Below are 21,937 nucleotides of genomic sequence, written 5' to 3'. Positions count from 1 at the left end.
AATAGCAAAAAAAAAACACCTAGAAATTAGAAATATTTATCTTCACATTCTGGCACTTTTTTCCTGGGAGTGCTGACTCAAAGGGCATATAAATTTATAATTTTAACTGATATTGAAGTTTCTTTTTCCAAAAGAATCACACTCCCACCAGCAATGCATGAGGGTCTCCATTTCCCCACACAATCACCAGTTTAGATGCTATCAATCTATTACCAAATATATGATTTGGAAAGGCGTCTAAGCAAGATCACTCATTACATGCTCCTTGTTTTACATGTGGGGAAGCTAAGACCTAGAGAGATTATTTATCTTAAATAATACAGCTATCTAAGCTAAGACCTAGAGAGATTATTTATCCTAAATAATACAGCTCTCTAAATAAGTGAAGTGAAAACTGGAACCCATATTGTAAATGTGCTTTGTGGATACCTCTACCCTAGACTTTTCCCTAGTTACTGAATTTTAGTTCTTCCAAGCTTTCTTTTTAATCACTTGGGTAAATGTCCACAAAATATCTCTCCAGGTTCTTCAAACTGCTCTGGACTACCTCAGGGACATCTGGACTGGACATCCCTAAGCAAGTATCTCACTTCTGGTCCTCTCCTCTATATTGGACATCAAGATAACTGAGTGATCCAAAAGTCTTTTTAAAAATTTAGGGAGTAAAAGGAACTCAGTACATCTAAGGCATGTCATCACATTCGCCAAATGGTGAAGGTCACCCACTTTCCCCATACAGCTAGGAGATCCCTATGCAAAATATGGTCACATTCACTCTTTTGATTAGAAGTATATGAACCTACAAATTTCCAAAATAAAAAGCTTATTTTGGAAAAGGCATAATAAGAAAAAAAATTTAAAAAGAGGAAAATACAAAAATACCCTGGATATTCCCAATATGAAACAAATGTCGGCTCTCAAAAGAAGAGCAGATCCATAAGGAGGTGATGTGGAAGTCTTGAGCCCAAAGCCAGAGATAGCTTAAGAACCTTATCAAGTATACAATTCATCTCTTATCAAAAAACTGCAACAGAGAACCATTCAACCTCTATTGGCAACAGGGGAGTAGAAATGATGGGATATGATGGTTCGTCAGCTCAGTAGATGTAGAGAAAAATTATGCATGAATGAATGAAAGCCTGTCAACCCATATCCATATGAAATGGGAAGTGGGGATACAATTCACCTGAACAATTTATTAGACATGTACAAGATAATTTGAAATAAATGAAAAGTCTTATTATTGCATAGAAGGGGCAACCTAAAGCCAAATTGGACTAAAAATTTAATTTTTTTAAAAAAAGCACTTTTTCTAAGTTGGCTTACAGTTATTATGCCACCTGGGGGCACCAAAGCTTTAAAAATCTTTTCACCGTTGGTTTTTTTTTTTTTTTTTTTTTTTTTTTTTGTTGTTGTTGTTGTTGTTGTTAGAATAAAAAGTTCTTTGAATTCTTTCGATGAACATTTATTGTACACTGTTTTATGTTCTATGGATGAGGGCTGTAATGAGGGTACAAAGATGAACAAAACAACATGAACTCAGGCCTTGATGAATGAAAGGTCCAGTGAGGCTGGACTTAGCACAGAAGAGGAGAATGTCATGTTTTAAAGTAATTATTGGCATTAGGCATAAGCATATCCAATCCATCCTTGACAGTGATTCTCTAAGTAGGGACCAAGGTCTCCTGTGATTCTGAGATCCTTTCAAGTTTGGTTGAGGTCAAAACTATTTTCATTGTATTACTAATATAATACTAATGCGTTATTTGCTTTTTTAACTTTCATTCTCTAATGCATATATGGTGGATAACGCATGTATGATGTGACGTCATTGCTTTGCTGTGTTTGTATATTGTATTTTTTTTTGGATTTCTAAGGTAATAGGTTTAGGGTATAAATGTGTGCATTTTCAGGTATTAACTCTGTTCTTAATACTTCTACTGGACTCTTAGTATCTTCAGTTATGCCTGTTATTATCTCTATAACTTCGCTATCCAATAAGTCACTATTTTGAAGCCCATTTTTCCTTGCACCTCTGTGGAAATACCACTACTGCTTTAGTTTTCTAGGCTGCTTAAGCAAATACCATGAAATGGGTGGGGTTAGAAAATGGGAATTTTTTTCACTCATGGTTTGAGGCTGGGAAGAATTCCAAATCAAGGCATCTTCAAGACAATGCTTTCTTCCCAAAGGCTGGCATTCTGGGACTGGCTGCTGGCGATTGATGGTCCTTAGGTTTTCTGTCACATAGTGAGACCAATATGGCAGCGTCTCCTGGTCCCTCCCATCTCCTCCAAGTTCCACTGATGTTCAGCTTCTTGCTTCCTGTGGCTTTCTCTTACTCTGTCTGAATTTCATTTGCTTATAAAGGACCCCAATAATAGGATTAAGACCCATCCTGAGTCAGCCACATCTTAACTGAAGTAACCTCATCACAAGGTCTTACCTTTGTCAAAAAGGTGAAAAGGCAGCCTACTCAATGGGAGGAAATATTAGGAAACATCATATATCCAATAAGGGTATAATATCCAGAATATATAAAGAAATCCTACAACTCAACAATATAAAGACAAACAACCTGATTAAAAAATGGGCAAGACACTTGACTATACATTTTTCCAAAGAGGAAATACAAATGGCTAAAAAGGCACATGAAAAGATGTTCAACATACTAGGTATCAGGAAAACGCAAATCAAAACTACGAGATATCATTTCATATCTATTAGAATGGCCATTATCAAAAACAACAGAAAACTACAAGTGTTGGAGAGAATGTGGAGAAATAGGAACACTTATTCATTACTGATGGAAATGAAGAATGGTGCAGCCACTGTGGAAGGCAATTTGGTGGTTCCTCAGGAAGCTAAGTATAGAACCGCCACATGATCCAGCAATCCCATTACTAGGTATTTACTCAGATCTGAAATCGGGGATGCTAACAGACATTTGCACACTGATGTTCATAGCAGCACTATTTGTGATTGCTAAAAGATGGAAACAACAAGTGTCCATCAACCGATGAATAAAAACAAAAAAAAACAAAAACGTGGTATACACATACGATGGAATATTATTCAGTAGTAAAAAAGGAATCAAGTCCTGAAGCACACAACATGGATGAACCTTGAGGGCATTATGTTGAGCAAAATAAGTCAGACACAAAAGAACACATATTGTATGATTTCACTGATATGAGCTAATTATAATAAACTCATTAGTTAAAATCTAGACTATAGATTACCAGGAAATAGAATGTGAATAGAGAATGGGGAGCAGATACTTAACGTGTGCATAATTTTTGTCTAGGTTGAATTCAAATGTTTGGAAACGGATAGAGGTGATGGTAGCACAATATGGTGAGTGTAATTAACAGCAATGAATTATCTGTGTGATTGTGGTTGGAAGGGGAGGTTTAGGGTAGAATATGTCACTAGAAGGAAAGCCAAAGGATAAAACAGGGTACTGTATAACAGTGAATCCTGCAGTGGATGATGATTATGATTAGTACAAATAGAAAAATGTTCTTTCATGAAATAGAACAAACGTATGTCACTATTACAAGGAGTTAATAGAGTGGTATATGGGGAAAAATTCACCTAGTGCCAACTATGAGCTATTGTTAACAGCAACATTTTAATATTCTTTCAACAGTAACAAATGTACCACACCAATGCTAAGGGTCAGTAATGGGGGGGGGGGGATAAGGAGTATGAATGTGTTGGGTTTTTGTTTTTGAGAATGAAAATGTTCCAAAATTAATTGTGCTTAGGAATGCACAACGATGTGGTGATACTGTGAACTACTGATTATACACTCTGGATGGATTGTATATGTGAATATATCAAGATATTTTTTAAATGGTCCTACTTACAATGGGTTCACGCCCACAGGAATGGATCAGATCTAACATGATTTTCTGGGGTACATACAGCTTCAAACCAGCACAACTACTAAACATATTTTGATGTCTTTATATTTTTAAATTCTTGTAAACTTAAAATTCTTAATTTTTTTCTAATATATTTCATAATTTAGTATTTTATACTAACAAAACTGTACATTTTTCGTATATTTAAGGATATTTGGCTTAAAATAGATTAGAAGACTTTTTCTCAATCCACAGGTGCATCATGTACATCTAAAGATACTGAAAAAGATGTAACTGTTTTCTGATTCATGGGAGGAGGAACCTACTCCAAAGAAACTGGGAAAACTATAAATAAAGTGTGATAAAAGCTATCTTTCCCTTGGCTTTACAGATGTTAATAACTAACCTTCTTGTGTCTTATGCAGCATAGTTTTACAAATAATTTCACAGTGCTAATTAAGATGCAGCAGCATTTTGAAACCAGAGTTTAAAGAAAGAGTTTAAAGTGTCAGAAGAAACAAAGTGACCAGCACAATGAAGGCTGCAGTTTATTGAAAGACTGCTCCAGCAAGTAGATCTCAAACGGGAAGACAGAGTGAGAATTTCAAGGTGGTGAGCAGGTTATAGTGGCTTATAAATACAATTAGGAGATATACAAGTGGGAAGTTACAGTAATTGATTGACACTTAAAATTTTAACTTCTTAATTACATAGGATCTTATGAAGCAAGGAACAGATATACCTTATTTAGTATGGCATGCTTGCCCAATTTTAACAATCACTGAATGTTGCCAAAATTGCAACTTCGTTGGGATCGCACCGCTCTCTTAGAAAGTCCTGTCCTTGGCCAGATTTTATCTTGGAAAAAGTCCCTACCATGTCTCCGAAAGAAGGCCACTACCAGCATTTCCCAATGCAGGTGGTCATTTTACTTTTATTCAACAAAAGAAAAGGGAATACACTATAAGCTTAGATGTGATGAGCTCTTCAAAAGCCAAAAATTGTTACAGCTTTTCCAAATTAAGAAAAAGTCAGTAAACCTCTTAGAGTTTTTGCATCAACTGGAGAAACCCACACATTAGCTGAGACAAATAAAGCCCTTATACAGTTTCATCATATTAAATATTTCACTGCAATTATTCGTTAACTCATCTGCAAAATTGTACCTTTCCTTACGTACAAATCTGCAGACATGTCAAGTTGCTGTTTTGCTTGTATTCATCCAGTCTCCACATCAACTAATTATTGAAGAGTATCTCTTTTTATGTGAATACTTGCCAAATAAACACAAGTGGTGCTCAAAGTGTTGAATAACTTTTTTTAATCAATTAATTTGTAAAATGGTGGGTAAAACTATTGCCTTAGCATGAATCAAGGTAATGGCACCACACAGTATCAGTAATCAGTATATTCTCCACTTCCAGGTACTTGTAGTAAAGGGGGAAATGCCAGTTTCATTTAAGAATGCCCTGTATAAAACAGTAAAAAATAAATAAATTAATTAAATTTTGACCCCTTGAGTAAATGTCTTTTTGATATTTTGTATAATGAAACAAGATATATACATAAGGCTAAATATTCCAAGTCATATTACTCATCTTTTACTATGTGGAAAGCATGAGGCAAATAAACTACACCAAAATAAGGGAGAAGCAGCAAAGCAGCTTAAATTATGACTTTGATGAGTCATAATGAAAAATGACAATTTAAAAAATAAGTTCACAAACTTCATCTTCTTAAGGTTATAAAACCTAAATTGAAAGGGCCCTTAGGATCACCTGGGTTTTTCCCATAGGCATGAAGTCCTTCGCAGTATCCATGAAAACTGGTCACAGCTCCTGGTTGAATACTGCTACTGCTCCCTCTAAAGGCAAACCATTTTGTAAGCACTCTGGGGCGAGTCCATTCAGTGAGCTGAAATCTGCTTTCCACCAACATCCTCGGATTGGCCCTACCTTGTTGCTTCATTTATTATATATAAAGGTGGCCTGTTACAGTGGAACGAACACTGAATTAGGAAACTAAGAGGACTTCATTCGAATTCCAGTGCATCCACAATCTAGCAGAATAACTTTGGACAAATTATTAACTGCTTTGAGCTTTAGTTTGTAAAAATGGGAATAGTAATAATCCTTTCAACCACACCCCAGCAACTGCTGCAGTGATTAGTGAATGTTTAAAAGTTCTTGATAAACATAATAAAGTTCAATCCATGCAACAGACATTTGTTTAGAAAGACATCTTGCTAATTTCTCCCCAGAGTTACACAAATTAAAAATAACAAAAGCTAATACTGATAAACAGTGACTATGTGCCAAGTTCTCATAAAGACTTGGCATGTTATTAGCTTAGTCTTTCCAACAATTTTAAAAGATAACCTGAAATAGTATTCCATTTTACACAAAAGGAAATTGAGGTACATGCAAGCTGTGTCTTATCTAAAGTCACATGAAACTACCTAATTAACTCACTCTACCCTTCACCTACTGCAATCTGGGCTATTATGAGTAATGCAGGCACCACAACTCGAGGAACCTGATGCCTTGTCATAGCGACTTCCAATACCAAACCTTGGATCCTCACTTCTTGTTGCAAAGCTCTTGTCTTGATTATTTCCTGTTGCTGGCAGAGATGCTTCTGGTTCTCAATTCAGGTTCAAAGATGACATGCTCATTGCCAAGAACTTCCCCACCACTTTGGTACTACAATTTCCACCAAAGGCAAGCAAATCCTCTTCCTTTAAAACAAATGGTCCATATTATTACAATCAAATTGAGAATGAAAAAGATGAAGTTTTCACCTTTATAAACACTCAAAGCAGAGAATGCTGACAGAGTAACGTTAAGTCAGGAAAGAAATTACTACACATTAACTCCAAGTTTTACTCAAGTTTTCCCATTTTCTCAGTAAGCCCCTATTTGTATTGCTTTACACTACAGTTGCACTTTTCATTGTGATTTAAAATGCAATATATTTTGTCCTACTGTGGATGCAATATTACTAGTTTCAGAAACAGGGAAAAAACATTTTCTTAAGCATTTTGCAAGACTGAAAAATCATCAGGTAATGGTATGAAAACCAAACGCACAACCCAACTTTCACTTTACTTATCAAACTTCCAAAAGCCTAGTCTTTGAGATTTAGAACAGAGATCAACAAATTAAGGCCCAAAGTCAGTTTTATTGAAGAGGCACATGCATTTGTTTACATATTCTTTGGCTGCTTTCCTGCTAGAAGGGCAGAGTTCGGTAGTTGCAATTGTGTCCCCTAAATATTTACTGTTCGGCCTTTCTGAGAAAAAGTTTGCCAAACCCTGATTTAGAAAACAATCTCCAAAGGAGAAATTGCAGACATCTTAATTGGTGACATGAGAGCTATTTGGGCATAGAAGCCTTTCCAAATGCCTTACTTCTCAGTGCCCAGATTTTATCTATTCTACCAAACAGTTCAATTCACCCAAAAAACCTTTAAAACTGTCAGGACATCAAGTCCAGCTTTGAGAAGGAAAATATTAACTCCAAAAAGTTTAATACTTTTTCATCTCACCAAGTCAGCTCATGAAGCAATTATACTTACTTTATTCAGACAAACTGAAGGGAAGTTAATTAGGTTATCATTGGGTTAATGCTAATTAATTAATTAGCATTTAATTTAATTAATTAGCAATTATTTGCAATTTTTCTGTTTTAAAGAAAACCACAATTAAAACAGCATCAATTTGACAACAAAAGAATATTCCCTATCAAGAAAACACACTCTGCCATCAAAGTAAAAATGGCATTACAAAATCATACACCTTACATTTACAATCTAATTTTCTCAAGTCATCAGTGTCACATAGACCTAGTAAGCTAGGTGGATAGTAAGCATAGTAAGCTATGATGGAGCATGTATTATTCACAAAGGGAAAGAAGCAGAAGGCAAGAGTTATCTCCCTCTCATCACATTTCTCCCATCCATATCTTTGTTCATCTTTACCATCTCAGAAAATGAGGAAAAACCTCCAAAAATGGAATAGAGGCAGCAAATCAAACTCAGGTTTAGAACTGTGGTGCTTACCTTACATGTTACTATTGAAAGCCCTCCTATTTTTAAAGATTTGAAAGCACTGAAGCCCATCTTTGGTAATTAGTTCACAAATATGATACACCATTAAAGTTCAATGATTGAAACATATACAGAAAACTGGTGAACCTCATTTTACAGAATTAATAAAATCATATTAGAAAGGAGCTCTCTTAATTCATAACCGAGGATAACACACACACAAAAAATGAAGCAGAGACTAAACAGCTGTTTTAGTTCACTGAGAATTCAGTAAGATGTTTCACACTGTTTACAACTATTTAGAATAGCACCTGCCTCTTTTATCTGCTAATATGTAGTTTTAAAAATGTGCCTATATACTACTGGGGGGCTAAATACTGGGGGGATTAATGATAGCAAAATAGTTAAAACATAAGAACACTTACGTGCCCAGGATTACACAAGGTGCTTTTCATAATTTTTTCATGCTCATAAAATCTCTATAAAGTAGATATGAATGTCAGGAGAGATTAAGTATTTGGATGAAGGTCACAGGTAATAAGGGGCAGAGGTAAGTTTCAAGCCCAGGTGAGACTATAACCACTATACTATAAAACTTAGTATCACCTGGTGATTTTTATATATCCTAAAAACCAGCCTACATCCCAGTCCAATTAAACCACGATCTTCAAGGGTAGGAAGTACACATCAGTATTTTTTTTTGAAGCTCACAAATGATTCTAATTTGCACATTAGTTTGAGAACTACTACAGCAAATACAAGTTAGGACACTGCTGCACTGAGCATGCCACAGCAGCGTTACAGACATAATGACTTGATAAATTCTAATTTTCACTGTGCCAACTTAGGTTTCTACAAAACAAAATCCTACACAGGAACAGGTAAAGTGAACTTACAGGATAAATTAAATGTCAGCAAGTGACTAATAGCACAGATTTCTCTCACCAACAAGAAAAATTCACAATTACAAAACCTTGAAAAGTGAGTGATTAATGAAGTACCCATTCCCACACCCTGAACTACAAACCTTTCAGGTCCAGGTGTCCCATGATACCCATAATTATATATTAAAACAATCACAGCTCTCCCCTGGAGCCCCCCTCATTTTATAAGCCCAAGCATTGTAAGGCAATATTTAATAGCAAAACAGAGTAACTGAAGCTTCTCTGCAGCACTGGAGGCTTTTAGGGATTCTGTTACTGGTTGAAATGTCCTACCCCTCTCCTCAAACAAGTAACCATTAAAACTTCAAGGCATAAAAGCACATAAAGTACACACAACTGCCCTCCCCCCAAAAAGACACAATACCCAGCTCTTAATTAGAGATATGCTAATAACTAAGAGCCCTAACAATACATCCTTAAATTTATCATGTAAGACAAAATAAAATCTAGCTTTACAGAAAAATTTCAACACTGTGTCCTTTTCTAATGTAAGATACCCGTAAATTATTTGCCAGGCCACACTATTTCTGATAAAAGCACATCATAATAAATTAACTTTTATAAAGTTTGTGATTAGATTAGGAACGGGATAATTATGGTTCTTTGTTCAAAACTATTCATTTATGACATTCCTAAATATATTTAAAACATGAATGTTTATATAACCACACTGTAATTCTAACAGCAGTACACATAATACCACAGCATAAAAGTTATAAAGACATTTTTCTAGGCAGCAGGTCCTCCAAAATATTTAATTTTTCTATAAATTAGATGTTATAAATCAATCTGGTTATTTTTAGGTTAACACTTCTATATTTATTTCAACTTTAATAGAAATATATTTACGGAAATTAAAATTATACTAACCCTTATCTTAAAATCAAACAAGATACAATTTTTCCAGTATTATTTTAAATCCATTACTGTTAAGAACTTTGCTCATTAGTTACATTTTATACACAAAAAAAATTGCTACAAATCGGGGAAGTAGAGAGAGGGAGGGCTACAAAGGGACACCAGGAATCTTCTGGGGTGCTAGATATGTTCACTCTTTGATTGTGGTGATGGTTTCATAGGTGTATAAGTCAAAACTTACCAAATTACACACTTTAAATGTGTAGTTTTTAAATGTGAATAAGTTGTAAGTCAACTTACACCTCAAAAAAGTAGTTTTAAAAAAAACTTGCAGACAAACTGAGTTTGAATAAGCCAAAGCTATATTTCTTTTTCAGACCTCCAATCCCAGGGAACTAATTCTGAGTTCAGCAATTCCACAACTAGTTTCTATACCGTGTGTGGCTCCCTTTCAAACAATATGGTCCAGACTCTTGACTAGCTGATCATAATTTAGACAGCAAGTTAAAATTATGTTTACTTAGCTTTAAAAGTTCTCAAACCACTGAACATGTCCCACATCACAATGCATGAAAGCAAAATAAACATTAATTACATATTGCTAAATGCAGAAAGAATCATCTGAATATGAGAAGATGACAGAAAATAATCTCTTCTGAAAGCAACTTCGAAAACTTTAAACATACACCTGTGGGAAGAAGTCACATACCTCAGGACCTTTCTAGTTTGCTTTAGCAAATAGTTTGCATGTGATAGACAACATTAATCTATTAACCAAAAGTGTAATATGAGTTCTAAAGACATTCAAATTAAGTGTTACTGACAGAGCTTAATCAAAGAATGGTGCTTTAGGTTCTCTTGTGGCTACATTTAACTTAAGATGATTAGACTGAATTACGGCATATTATATATATAAAAAATCTATTTAAAAAGACAATCTAACAAGATACATTTAATACTTTGTTAACACTAACTGATCATCAAAAATTGTGGGGGGATTAAAGAGTGCTGTTTCTGTTTTAATTTCCTTAACACTACTAGTCTCAAAACAATTCTGGTTTCTGGTGAAAGCTGGGGAATTGAAAACAGCATTTTGCTCTTAAGATTATACTCTGTAATTTACAATTAAAAAAATATTTAACATGGTGATAGGACAGGGGAAACTAAAAGCACACGGGGGAAACAAAGCTAGAAAAATAAAAACACAAATACACAGGGCCAAAATACTTTTCTACTTAATAGTAAAACAGAAATGATTCTAAAAGTAATGTGCAAATAAAAATAAAGTGGTTAACACTCATTCATTCAATATGCTTGTTAAGCCATTAGTAATGAAAAGAGTATTTTCCATAGCCATCTTTTTCAAAACTCTGAAAATAATCACCATCTTTAATGAAGAAAGCATACTCTTTTAATAACTGAGTAAAGCAGGTTGGGTTTAAAGACCAATACCTTGAATACTACAAAGAAAGACAATATTCTGAAAATCCAGTTTATTTCCATGTTGTGGACAGATCCAGTCAGTGTGATCAGTTTTTCTGCATGTGTCATTTATCAAAATAAGTTTTCCCACAAGACTCTTTTCCATCAACTTTGAAAATCCTGGTCTGACAACATACCGAAATAAAGCTCTTGAAAATCAACTTTTAAATTTGGAAGAAAGTGTGGCAAATCTTTCCTGTAACATTACTGCACTACAAATGGCTAAAGAGCAATTTATGTTTTAAAAGTGACTAATACAACAGTTGAGATCAGGAAATTAATGTTTTAGTGCACTGTGCTCCAGTTTTAGCCAACATGCTACATTGTCCTTTTGGGGGAGGGATAGGGCGCACAAAGTGGACTTGAGGATTTCCACTGTATGAAAAAGGTATGACTCTGCAAGCAAAACAGTGTAAGCTGCCTTTTTTCTTAAGACCTGGACATTTTAAGACGAAGCTTTGCAAAACATTACACAATTTTTATTATTAAATGGGAAAATCTCATTTGTTACATTGTCACATTGCTAGTCAGAGAAATGCTGCAGTGATGAAGAAAGTCAATGTTGGATCAACCAAAGTCCTCATTTCTACAACATTCATTTACAAAGAAATAATGTTCAACACAGCCCAACACAACATTCTTGGTTTTCTTCATATTGAAGTCCCCCCCAAAAAATCATCTTCTAATGGGGTATTTTACTACATAAATTATAGTTCTTCATTTTTACAATTCACCCCCAAACTGTATGAGAGATGTATCACACTAAATTTTCTAAAGCTGTTAGGAAATCCTTCACACATCATCATCATCTGATGTGTCACTGCTACTTGTCTCTGTGTCATCATTCTCAATAGTAGGTTTGAAAGTGCTGTTTTTCCAGGGTCCAAATTTGAAGTCACAGATCAGGCCATTTTTCAAAATACCATTTTTTCTCAGACCATTCTTCTGTAACTGAAAAGTCAAAAATAAATAAATAAATAAATAAAACGGACTATCCCTCAAGAGTAATTTACAAATTAAAACTACTATAATTAAATGTAACCATGAATATAATAAATTTAATAAACTTGTATCCTTCTAAAATCTGTAGGCAATGATATTTCTGAAAAATAAATTATTTAGACAGATATAAGCAATTGATCCAACTGATCTAGTAAAATATTCTCTAAGAATAAATCACTTCCTTAGGGAGAACAGCATTTACCATCTACCAAATCACTACAGAAAAATTAGTGTGAAATATTAGTATTGTAGGAAGGAGCACAGATTTTGAATCCAGACAGGTTAGGTGTGAATCATAACTCCATCACTTATTAAGGTATTAAACCTTCCAAATTTTCCTTTCCTTATGTGAAAACTGGAATAAATACTTTTGGATACAGCCCAGCATATAAACAGCAACCAACAGGCTACAGCCATTATTTTTATTATCCTGATCTGAGTTAGCAACCCCACAATCTACATTATTCATACTCTGTAGAATAAGTACAATGACCTCAAAACAAGTAAAAAAATCAGATAAAGCCCTCTTTGATTAACCACAGAGATAAAATACTAGGAAAAAATAATAGTATACTATTTCTGAAAATGCGAAGTCAAAACTATAGGGTTAGTATGGTAATTAACAGTTGAGTCAAAAGATCATATATTGGAAAAAATGGTTGATCCAAATTACAAACAATTTAAGGATACAAAATAAAGTCAGATTAATAATAATAAACACCCTATTAACTCTTATCATTTGAGTTTCATAAAAGATGTGAGACTGGATAATTTAAATCAAAACCTCTAAATACAATCTTCTATAAGACTAATTCAGCTACACAGTAAGTTAATATTTAGGTCTATAGGGCTCATATTCTAGAAGGGGTTCTTTAATCAGCAAAGACTACAAATAATTTGGATAAGGTCCAAACTGCAATAGTCACTTTCATCATGGCTAATATTGACTGTGATATACCCTGGTAATTGTGATGACCAAAAATAACAAGTCTAGAGTCTTAGCTCTCAATTTCTTTTTTTTTCCTCCCTACTTAGTTTCCTATTTTCCATAGCAGCTTTTCTTTTACTATCCTGCTTAAATCTCAAAACTCACCTATGACATACCAGCCCCTTCACTTCAAACGAATTACTTCACCATCTTTAGACTGAGAAAAACACAAGCCCACCTCAGATAATCCTCAACCACTGTGACCAGAAACACTTCCTCTCCCTCTTTTAAAGGTTTACCTTTCTCATCCTTCAGTATAAAACCTTTCATAAACAGCATGAGCCCTTAATTATCTCAAGCATCTAAATGTCAAATGGTCTGTCATCACTAAGATAAAATATATCCATGTTTTATCATTAGTTCAGAAAATATGAACTTTATTACTTATATACCCTTGATCTCCAACCCAGTATGTGCAAACTGAACTTAATTATTTTATATCGATACTATTTTATCTACCTGCCCCAGTCACATCACAAGGTTTTAAAGACAATTATCCTTGTCATGCAAAATTTTGCTTTCCTTGGAATGACTAATTCAGCTACATAATAAATTTAGAACTGTCTATAGGGTCTCATATAGATTTCTCTTCATGTCTTTATTATTTTTTCAGTTTCAAAAAAATCCTTCAAACAGATATACAAAGTGGTAAATCTGTACAATGGAATGGTACTCAGCAATAAGGGTGACTCTCAAAAGCATGAAAGAACTCAGACCCCAAAAATCACACACTATTTGATTCCATTTATAAAACATATAGGCAAACCTAGAGGGACAAAAACAGATCAGCAGTTGCAAGAGGACTGAAAGCTGGGATGTGTGTGTGTGTGTGTGTGTGTGTAAAGACTGAACGCAAAGGGAAATGAGGAAACATTCTGGGATGGTGGAAACATCCTACATCTTGATTATGATGGTAGTCACAAAAATATAAACATTTGTCAAAACTCATCAAACTGTACACTTTAAAAAGCTAATTTTATCACACAAATTTTATTATATGAAAATTATAAGATATAAGACACACCAAAAAAATATCATCTACTGTCAGGTTCACAACTGTGTTGGAAAAAATAATACAGTTCTAAGAACTTCTGAATAAAAAATGAAAATAGGATAATCAAGTCTTTTGTATTAAGTTTGCATAACTAATTTCCTCAGTATCAAATGTAATATCTCTGTAAAGAAAATAAGTTCTGCATGACTAGAACTATTAAAAAAACTGTAATGGATTTGGAAAAAAACACTCTTTCTAATGATGTATCAAACATATACTAACACTTTCAAAAAGGAAACTATGAGGACATAAAGCACGATGTTATAAAATATGCATGAGAAAGAATAAAATATTAAACTATTTGGGAAGCTACCGATGACCTCTCGCCCTTATCAACACCATTTAAAAAAAAACCTTTCTGGAGAATGACAAATCATAGGCATTGTTTACACTTCTAATTTCTAACTACTGCACACCCATAGGTTTAAAGAAGTCATTACTGCAGACGTGTTTTAAAACAAAGGCAATTCTGACCTGCAGTGTGATATCTAATAAATTCCTAAATAGAAATGAATACAATCTGTGAAGGAAAAAAAAAAAAAAAAAAAAAAAAAGCTTATTTACAATTATGTTGTTCTAATAAGGAAGGGCAAATAAAAGTGAACTTTAAGATTCAGGTTTTCTTACCTGTTCACTAATAACTTGGAATTCTCTCATTTCATCCTCAGTTAAGGGAGCACATGTTTCATCGTTTTCACTGTCTTCCTGCCAGCCCATCTCCTTTAACAACCTGAAAAAAGGGAGGAAAATATTAAGTTTAATTTAGAGCTTGAGTTGAGTTGGATAATTCCATTTATATTATGTACAAAAAAAATATGATCCATTATATAAAAATTATTTTTGAATTTGTTTTGAGTATGTCTCTCAAAATGAATAAATACATATTAAGACTAAGCCCAACCGAGACAGTCTTTAATAATAAGATAAGAATGAACTGCTTAATTGCTTTATCTTACTGTTAAAAGCTTTCTAGGATAGAAACTTGCAAAAAATGAAAACCAAAGAAAATTTGCTAAATTCTTATAAAAAGTAAAAGCAATACTAACTCCCACCCCCTTTCCTTCAATACCAGCACAATCCACTATATCTTTGGTTACCTATTATGTTTTCTACTTTGAAAAGACAAGGTACCCTATCTTGTATTTTATAATACTCTATCAGTATACCTTCTACGTGGCTCCCAATCATCACGCTCAATACCTACTTCAGTTTAAAAAAAGCATTATATCTTACAATAACTAACAAAGTCAACTTTTTGAAAAGATTACTTCTATCTTATACAAAGAGAACTTCAAAATTTACTGAATAGTGGTGTTTCAGAGATCATATCAGGCATAACTAAAGATAGCCATAAGAGTCCAGTAGAATACTAAGAACAAACTGAGTTAATTTCTTAAAATGCACACATTTACATCCTAAACACTACTACCTCAGAAATCTTAAAAAAAAAAAAAACAAACAAAAAAAACCCAACTAGTCAACAAAGTAATGACATTGTCATATGTCATAGATTCTGAAAAATTCCACTGTGCATGCATGAAAGAAAAAAAGTGAAAAAAGCAAACATATTAGTATTACAATAGCCTCACCCAACCCTGAAAGGGTCTCAGAGGCTTGTAAGAGTCCCTGGTGCCTCATTAGGAACTACTGTCAAGGATAGAATGGACATGCTTATGCCTAATGCCATTAATTAATTTTAAATGCTCATATCAGCATTATTTATAACACCAAAAAAATAAAAAATAAAAAAAAATAAGAGAAAACCTAGAGCTTCATCAATAGAGAAATGGTTTCATAAATTATATCCACATTATAAAATAGTGGTCTCAAGGGAGGATACTAGATGATCCATTCAAATGATGGAAGAAAAGACTGGGATTTCTATTTATGTTTATAGTTTAAAAAAAGAATTAACTTTTACTATTATTTTCTATATGGTTTGACACTGCAGCCATTATTCAGTCTATAGATCAGGGTCACAAGTTATAAACTACATTAAGAGGTAGTTTCAAAACTTTGGAAAGAACATACATAGTACAATTACTTATTTGCCAATTCATATTAAATGTACAGTGATGAGATGTATTTTGTTTGTTCAAACAAGTCAAATAATAGACATTATCTAGTTAAGTTAGCTGTAAATTAATCTAGCCAAATTAACTTTCATCAAATGGACACTCACATTTATCATAAGCCAAATACACTACGTTAGGCAAAAGGGGAGTTCAGGTTAGAATAGGAAAAGGACACAAAATTAAAACAAATGCCTATACTTTTACATACAGTAATTATACCTACACCTAAAAAGTAGTGAAGTACATGTTTTGGAGATGGGGAACAAAAATGGATCGTAGAGGTAAAATAAAGAATGATGTACAAATCAGGCAAAAAAACAAAGACCTATTAAAAGGGTCATTAATAAAGGTTATAAAGTTTCATGGGATGGGTAGAAGAAACGTAGACTGGAATATTAGAAATCTGAGGTAAAATAGTCAAAATGAGTACCGTTTTCAGTAGTTGAGAGATTTCAAATGGAGTCGAGAGGTCACTTGGTGGACATTCTTATGCACTATATAGATAACACTTTTTAGGTCTTAATATACTGGAATAGCTAGAAGTAAATACCTGAAACTACCAAACTCCAACCCAGTAGCCTTGACTCTTGAAGATGATTGTATAACAATGTAGATTACAAGGGGTGACAGTGTGATTGTGAAAACCCTGTGGATCACACTCCCTTTATCTAGAGTATGGATGGATGAGTAGAAAAAAGGGGACAAAACCCTAAATGAAAAATAGGGTGAGATTGGGAGGGGTGATTTGGGTGTTCTTTTTTTATTTTTATTTTTCATTCTGATTCTGATTCTTTCTGGTGTAGGGAAAATGTTCAAAAACAGATTGGGGGAGAACCTAAGATGGCGGCTAGGTGAGATAGGGCAAAAAAAACACCTCTGTGAAAAATACTAGATAAAAGCCAGAAAGTGACCCAGAACACCAGTTCCAGCAATACACCAGCTGGACAAGGTCTGCCAAATCCACAGGAACCGTGCACCTGATGAAACCAGAAGTCTGCGTTCGGAAACGAGTGAGTAAGCTGGCTGAATGTCCGGCGGCCATACTGCAGAGTGGGGAAACTGTGGGTTGGCGTTTGGAGGCGGACTAGTTCTTTTTTATAAAAAACCCAAAAGTGGCTGCAGATTTGGCAGTGAGAACCACACAGAAAAGTATGGCAGGAGCAGGCTGTGCAAAGTCTCAACATCTGGCATGGAAGATAGCCTTTTGTACACCAGCTGGTAACTGTCTCAGAGCGAGGAAGATAGAGGTTAGCCAAAGGGGAAAAAAAAACCACGCCCCTTGCAGCCATCTTCACAGCAGGCTAGGAACGCTCCTGCCTGGTGCAGGCACCACAGCCCAGAGACGCGCCAAGGGACCCAGTGTAACAGAAAGTGTTACTAACAACACAAGCACATGCCACAATATCAGGTGTGGACAATAGCCTTTAGTGCACCCACAGCTAACTGTCCCAGAGCTGGGAAGGCGGAGCTGTGCAAAAAAGGGAGAGATTAACACGCCCCATTCAGCCATCCTTACAGCAGGATGGGAACGCCTGGCGTTCCCAGAACTTCCCTTGAAGGACAGCGTGCACTTGTGATGTAGCACAGCCGTCCCTCAGCAGAGGCCCTAAGAAGGGCACAGCTGGGAAGAGGGACCCACTTGGAAACCCCAGGGACCATACGCCAATACCAAGAACTTGTGGGTCAGTGACAGAGACGATCTGTGGCGAGACCGAACTGAAGGTTTAGACTTTTGGAACAGCCTTAAATCTCCAGGAACACCCGGGAGGTTTGATTATTTAAGCTGCCCTGTCTCCCTAACTGCTAAGACACACGCCCCATATTCAGGACAGACAGCACCAACAACACACCCGAACTTGGTGCACCAACTGAACCCCACAAGAATCAGACCCCCACACACCACAAAGACAAAGTTGGGGAGAACTGACTTGAGGGGAATAGGTGACTCATGATGCCATCTGCTGGTTAGTCAAGAGAAAGTGTACGCCACCAAGCAGTAGATCTGACAAATTAGAGGTTGGTGTTTGAATAATCCTTCATATCCTGAAAGAACCCTATAAAGTAAAGCAAATGCCAAGAGCCCAAAAACAACAGACAATGTTAAAGCATATGAAAAAACCAGACAATATGGATAACCCAAACCCAAACACCCAAATCAAAAGATCATAGGAGACACAGTACTTGGAGCAATGAATCAAAGAACTAAAGACAAACGATGAGAGCATGGCACAGGATACACAGTCTTCTCTAGTGATCACAGAACTTTCTCCAGAATAGACTATATATGCTGGGACATAAAACAAGCCTCAATAAATTTAAATAATTGAATTTATTCAAAGCACATTCTCTGACCACAATGGAATACAATGAGAAGTCAGTAACCATCAGAGACTTAGAAAATTCACAAACACCTGGAGGTTAAAAATGAGGGGAGATGAAAACATTCCCGGATAATCAAAAGCTGAGGGGCTTCATTACCAGTCCTATAAGAAATGCTAAAAGGAATTGTGTAGGCTGAAAGGAAGGGACACTAAACAACTGACTGAAACCACATGAAGAAATAAGGATTTATTCTTATCACATGGTAAAAATAAATACCAATACTACCGCATTTTTTGATTTGTTAACTCCACTATTTACTTCCTACAGGATCTAAAACACTTCAAGTGTAAAGATAAATCAGTGGTTTTGGACTCAATATAAAATATGTAATTTTTGACAAGAACTACATAGTGGTGGGGGAATGGAGGAGTATAGGAACATAGTTTATGTGTCCTATTGAAGTTAAGCTGGTATCAAAGAAAACAAGATTGTTATAGATTTTAAGATATTAAATTTAAGCTCCATGGTAAACACAAAGAAAGTATCAGAGAATATGATTATAGAGATGAAAAGCAGACTATGGGTTATGAGAAGTGGAGGAAGGGACATTGGGGAGTTAATAAGAAATGAGTGTCGGGTTTCTGTTCAAGGTGAGGGGAAATTTCTAATAATGGATGGTGGGAAGGTGATAGCATTGTGACACTGTGAATGTGATTAATCCCACTAAATGTAATGCTTGGGAGGGGCTGGAATAGGAAGATTTATGCTGTATATATGTGTTCACAAATGGAAAAAAAAAAAAAAAGTCTAAATAGATAATGACAATTAAATGCCAAGGATGATCCTGGATGGGATCTGAGGATGGAGAAGAGGTTCAAAGGGACACAGTTGGGACATAAGAAAAAAATGAAATATAGAATGTAAGCTTGGTATCAATGTTGAATTTCTTGAACTTCTTAGCTGCGCTTAACGTGACAGCATAAATGAATGTTCTTGTTCACGGGAAGTGTATATGTGAATTATATTGTTTGTTCAAGGATGTGTGCAGCTTGCTCTCGTATGTTCAAAAGACAGAGCAATAGATGATGGATGATAGGAAGGGAAGGAGGGAAAGAAAGAAATGGTAGAGTGACAGGATGTTAAAGTTGGTGGATCTGGGGTATCAGTGGAGGGGATTTGGGGAATGCTGGAGTTCTGTGTATGGGGTTTGTATTGTTTTTGCAACTGTTCCTGTAAGTTTGAATTTATTTCAAAATAAAATTCAACAACAAAAAAATACATTGGGGTGATGGATGCACAACTATAGTATGGTACTGTGAAGAGTTGATCGTACACCATGGATAATTTGCATGGTATGTGACTATATCTCAATAAAACTGAATTTTAAAAAATGAGTACAGTTTTATAGAGAGGGTAGAGAAATACTGGAATTCTTACTTCATTCATTCATTCAACAAATCTTAGTACCCAGTAAAAATTGCCAGACATCATCCTAGGTGCCAAAGACAGTGGTAAAATCTCTCTCCTCACAGAACTTAGATTCTAGGGAAAATAGTAGCTGAAACTATGAAGAAATGCAGAAAGTTTTATTCCACAGTAACCCAGTTCCCCACTGTTCTAGAATTAAATGAACTTCCAGCTATGAGAACTGGTACTAACCCTCATCCCACCCCCCAAAATGAGTCAAGTTAATCAACTCTTAACTGAGTGGCACTGAGGCTAGACCTAGAAGATGTAAGAATTTTTAGTAGGACAAACAATGCAGTTTACACAAAGCAATTATAGGGTAATACATGACAAAGTAAGGACATAAATTAACTTTTTTCTTTGCAAATAAACACTGCTTTGCTTTGCTTTAGTAGTTACAATCTTTTCATTATTATAAAGGAATTGAGAAAAGTTCGACAAATTCTTTATGTACTGATGCTGAAACCATGTGGTTTGTTGTTTTAAGACTACAGTAAGGTTAAGTCATTTCTGCTTAATGCTTGATCTTAATTATAAAATCATAGGAAAAAAAGAAAAGTAAAGTCCACTCTAGGTTTAAATACTAAATCATTGAAGAGTTTACTATTTCAGAAAATGTTTAAGGCTATAATAATGGAAGCAGAAAGTACTAGAGGGTTTACAATTAAAAATAAATCATATATTGGGATAACTGGATATTCACATGAAAAAGGCTGAATTTAAAACCCTACTTCACAAAACTTAACCCAAAATGGCTCATAGTCTTAAATCTAAGAGCACAAACTATAAAAACTCTTTAAAAGAAAACACAGAAGTCAGTCTTTGTAACCTTGAGTTAGGCAAGATTTCTTAGATATGACACAAGAGCATAAGTAATAGGAAAAAAGTGGTATAGTGGACTTCATCAAGATTAAAAGTTTCACACTTCAAAAAGCACAATTTAGAGAGTGAAAAAGAATCCACAGAATGGGAGAAAATATCTGCAAATAACTACATAAGGGACTTGTACCCAGAATACATGTAAAACTCTTATCCAACTTAGTAAGAAGATAAATAATTCAAAACTGCGGCAAAGTATCTGAATACACATTTCTCCAAGGAAGACACACAAATGGCCAATGAGCACACAAAAAACATGAGACACACTGGTAGAAAATACATATTAAAATTCAAGATACCCACTTCATACCCACTTGAATGGCTATAAGGAAGAGACAGGGAAACGGGAACCTTTGTACACTGCTGATCAGAATGTAAAGTGGTGTGATCACTTTGGAAAACTTACAGTTTCTCACAATTTTAAATATGGAGTTACCACATGTCTCGACAATTCCACTCCTAGGCTGTCTACCCAAGAGAAATGAAAAAATACATCTATACAAAATCCTGTTCACAAATGTTCATAGCAGCATTATCCACAAGAGTTAAAAAGTGAAAACAAGCCAATATCCATCAACTGATGAGAAAATTTATAGCTATACAGAAGAATACTATTTGGCACTAAAAGGGAACAAAGTATTAATACATGCCATAACATGAATGAACATCAAAAGCACTACGCTAACTGAAAGAAGCCAGACACAAAAGACCACATTTCATATGGTTCAGTTTATATGAAATGCCCAGAAAAGGCAAATCTACAGACAGAAAAGGTAGATTAGTGGTTGCCTAGAACAGAACATAGAAATGAGGAGTGACTAAAAAGAGCCTGGGATTTCTTTTTGAGGTAATGGCAATGTTCTAAAATTAGATCATGGTGATAGTTGCACACATATGAATATTCTAGAAATCACTGAATTGTACACTTAAATGGGTGAAATTTAGGGTAT

At 34.9% G+C, this 21,937-nt stretch overlaps 1 protein-coding gene across 4 annotated transcripts in view; it reads right to left on the bottom strand.

Moving 5' to 3' along the window:
• Positions 1–11,196: 11,196 nt before the first annotated feature.
• The window catches only part of GPBP1 (GC-rich promoter binding protein 1), a 122,744-nt gene continuing 112,003 nt past the window's right edge, over positions 11,197–21,937 (bottom strand). For all 4 annotated transcript variants that reach the window (XM_037798765.1, XM_037798763.1, XM_037798766.1 and 1 more), the window contains 2 exons: positions 14,872–14,974; positions 11,197–12,151 (listed from right to left, as the gene is read on the bottom strand). In XM_037798765.1, coding sequence (XP_037654693.1) covers positions 11,993–12,151; positions 14,872–14,974 — 262 coding nt within the window. In that variant the 3' untranslated portion in view covers positions 11,197–11,992. The remainder of the gene's footprint in view (positions 12,152–14,871; positions 14,975–21,937) is intronic.

Source organism: Choloepus didactylus, chromosome 11 (assembly GCF_015220235.1).
Source record: "Choloepus didactylus isolate mChoDid1 chromosome 11, mChoDid1.pri, whole genome shotgun sequence".
Classification (NCBI taxonomy): Eukaryota; Metazoa; Chordata; class Mammalia; order Pilosa; family Megalonychidae; genus Choloepus; species Choloepus didactylus.
This window is presented reverse-complemented; position numbering and strand designations above follow the sequence as displayed.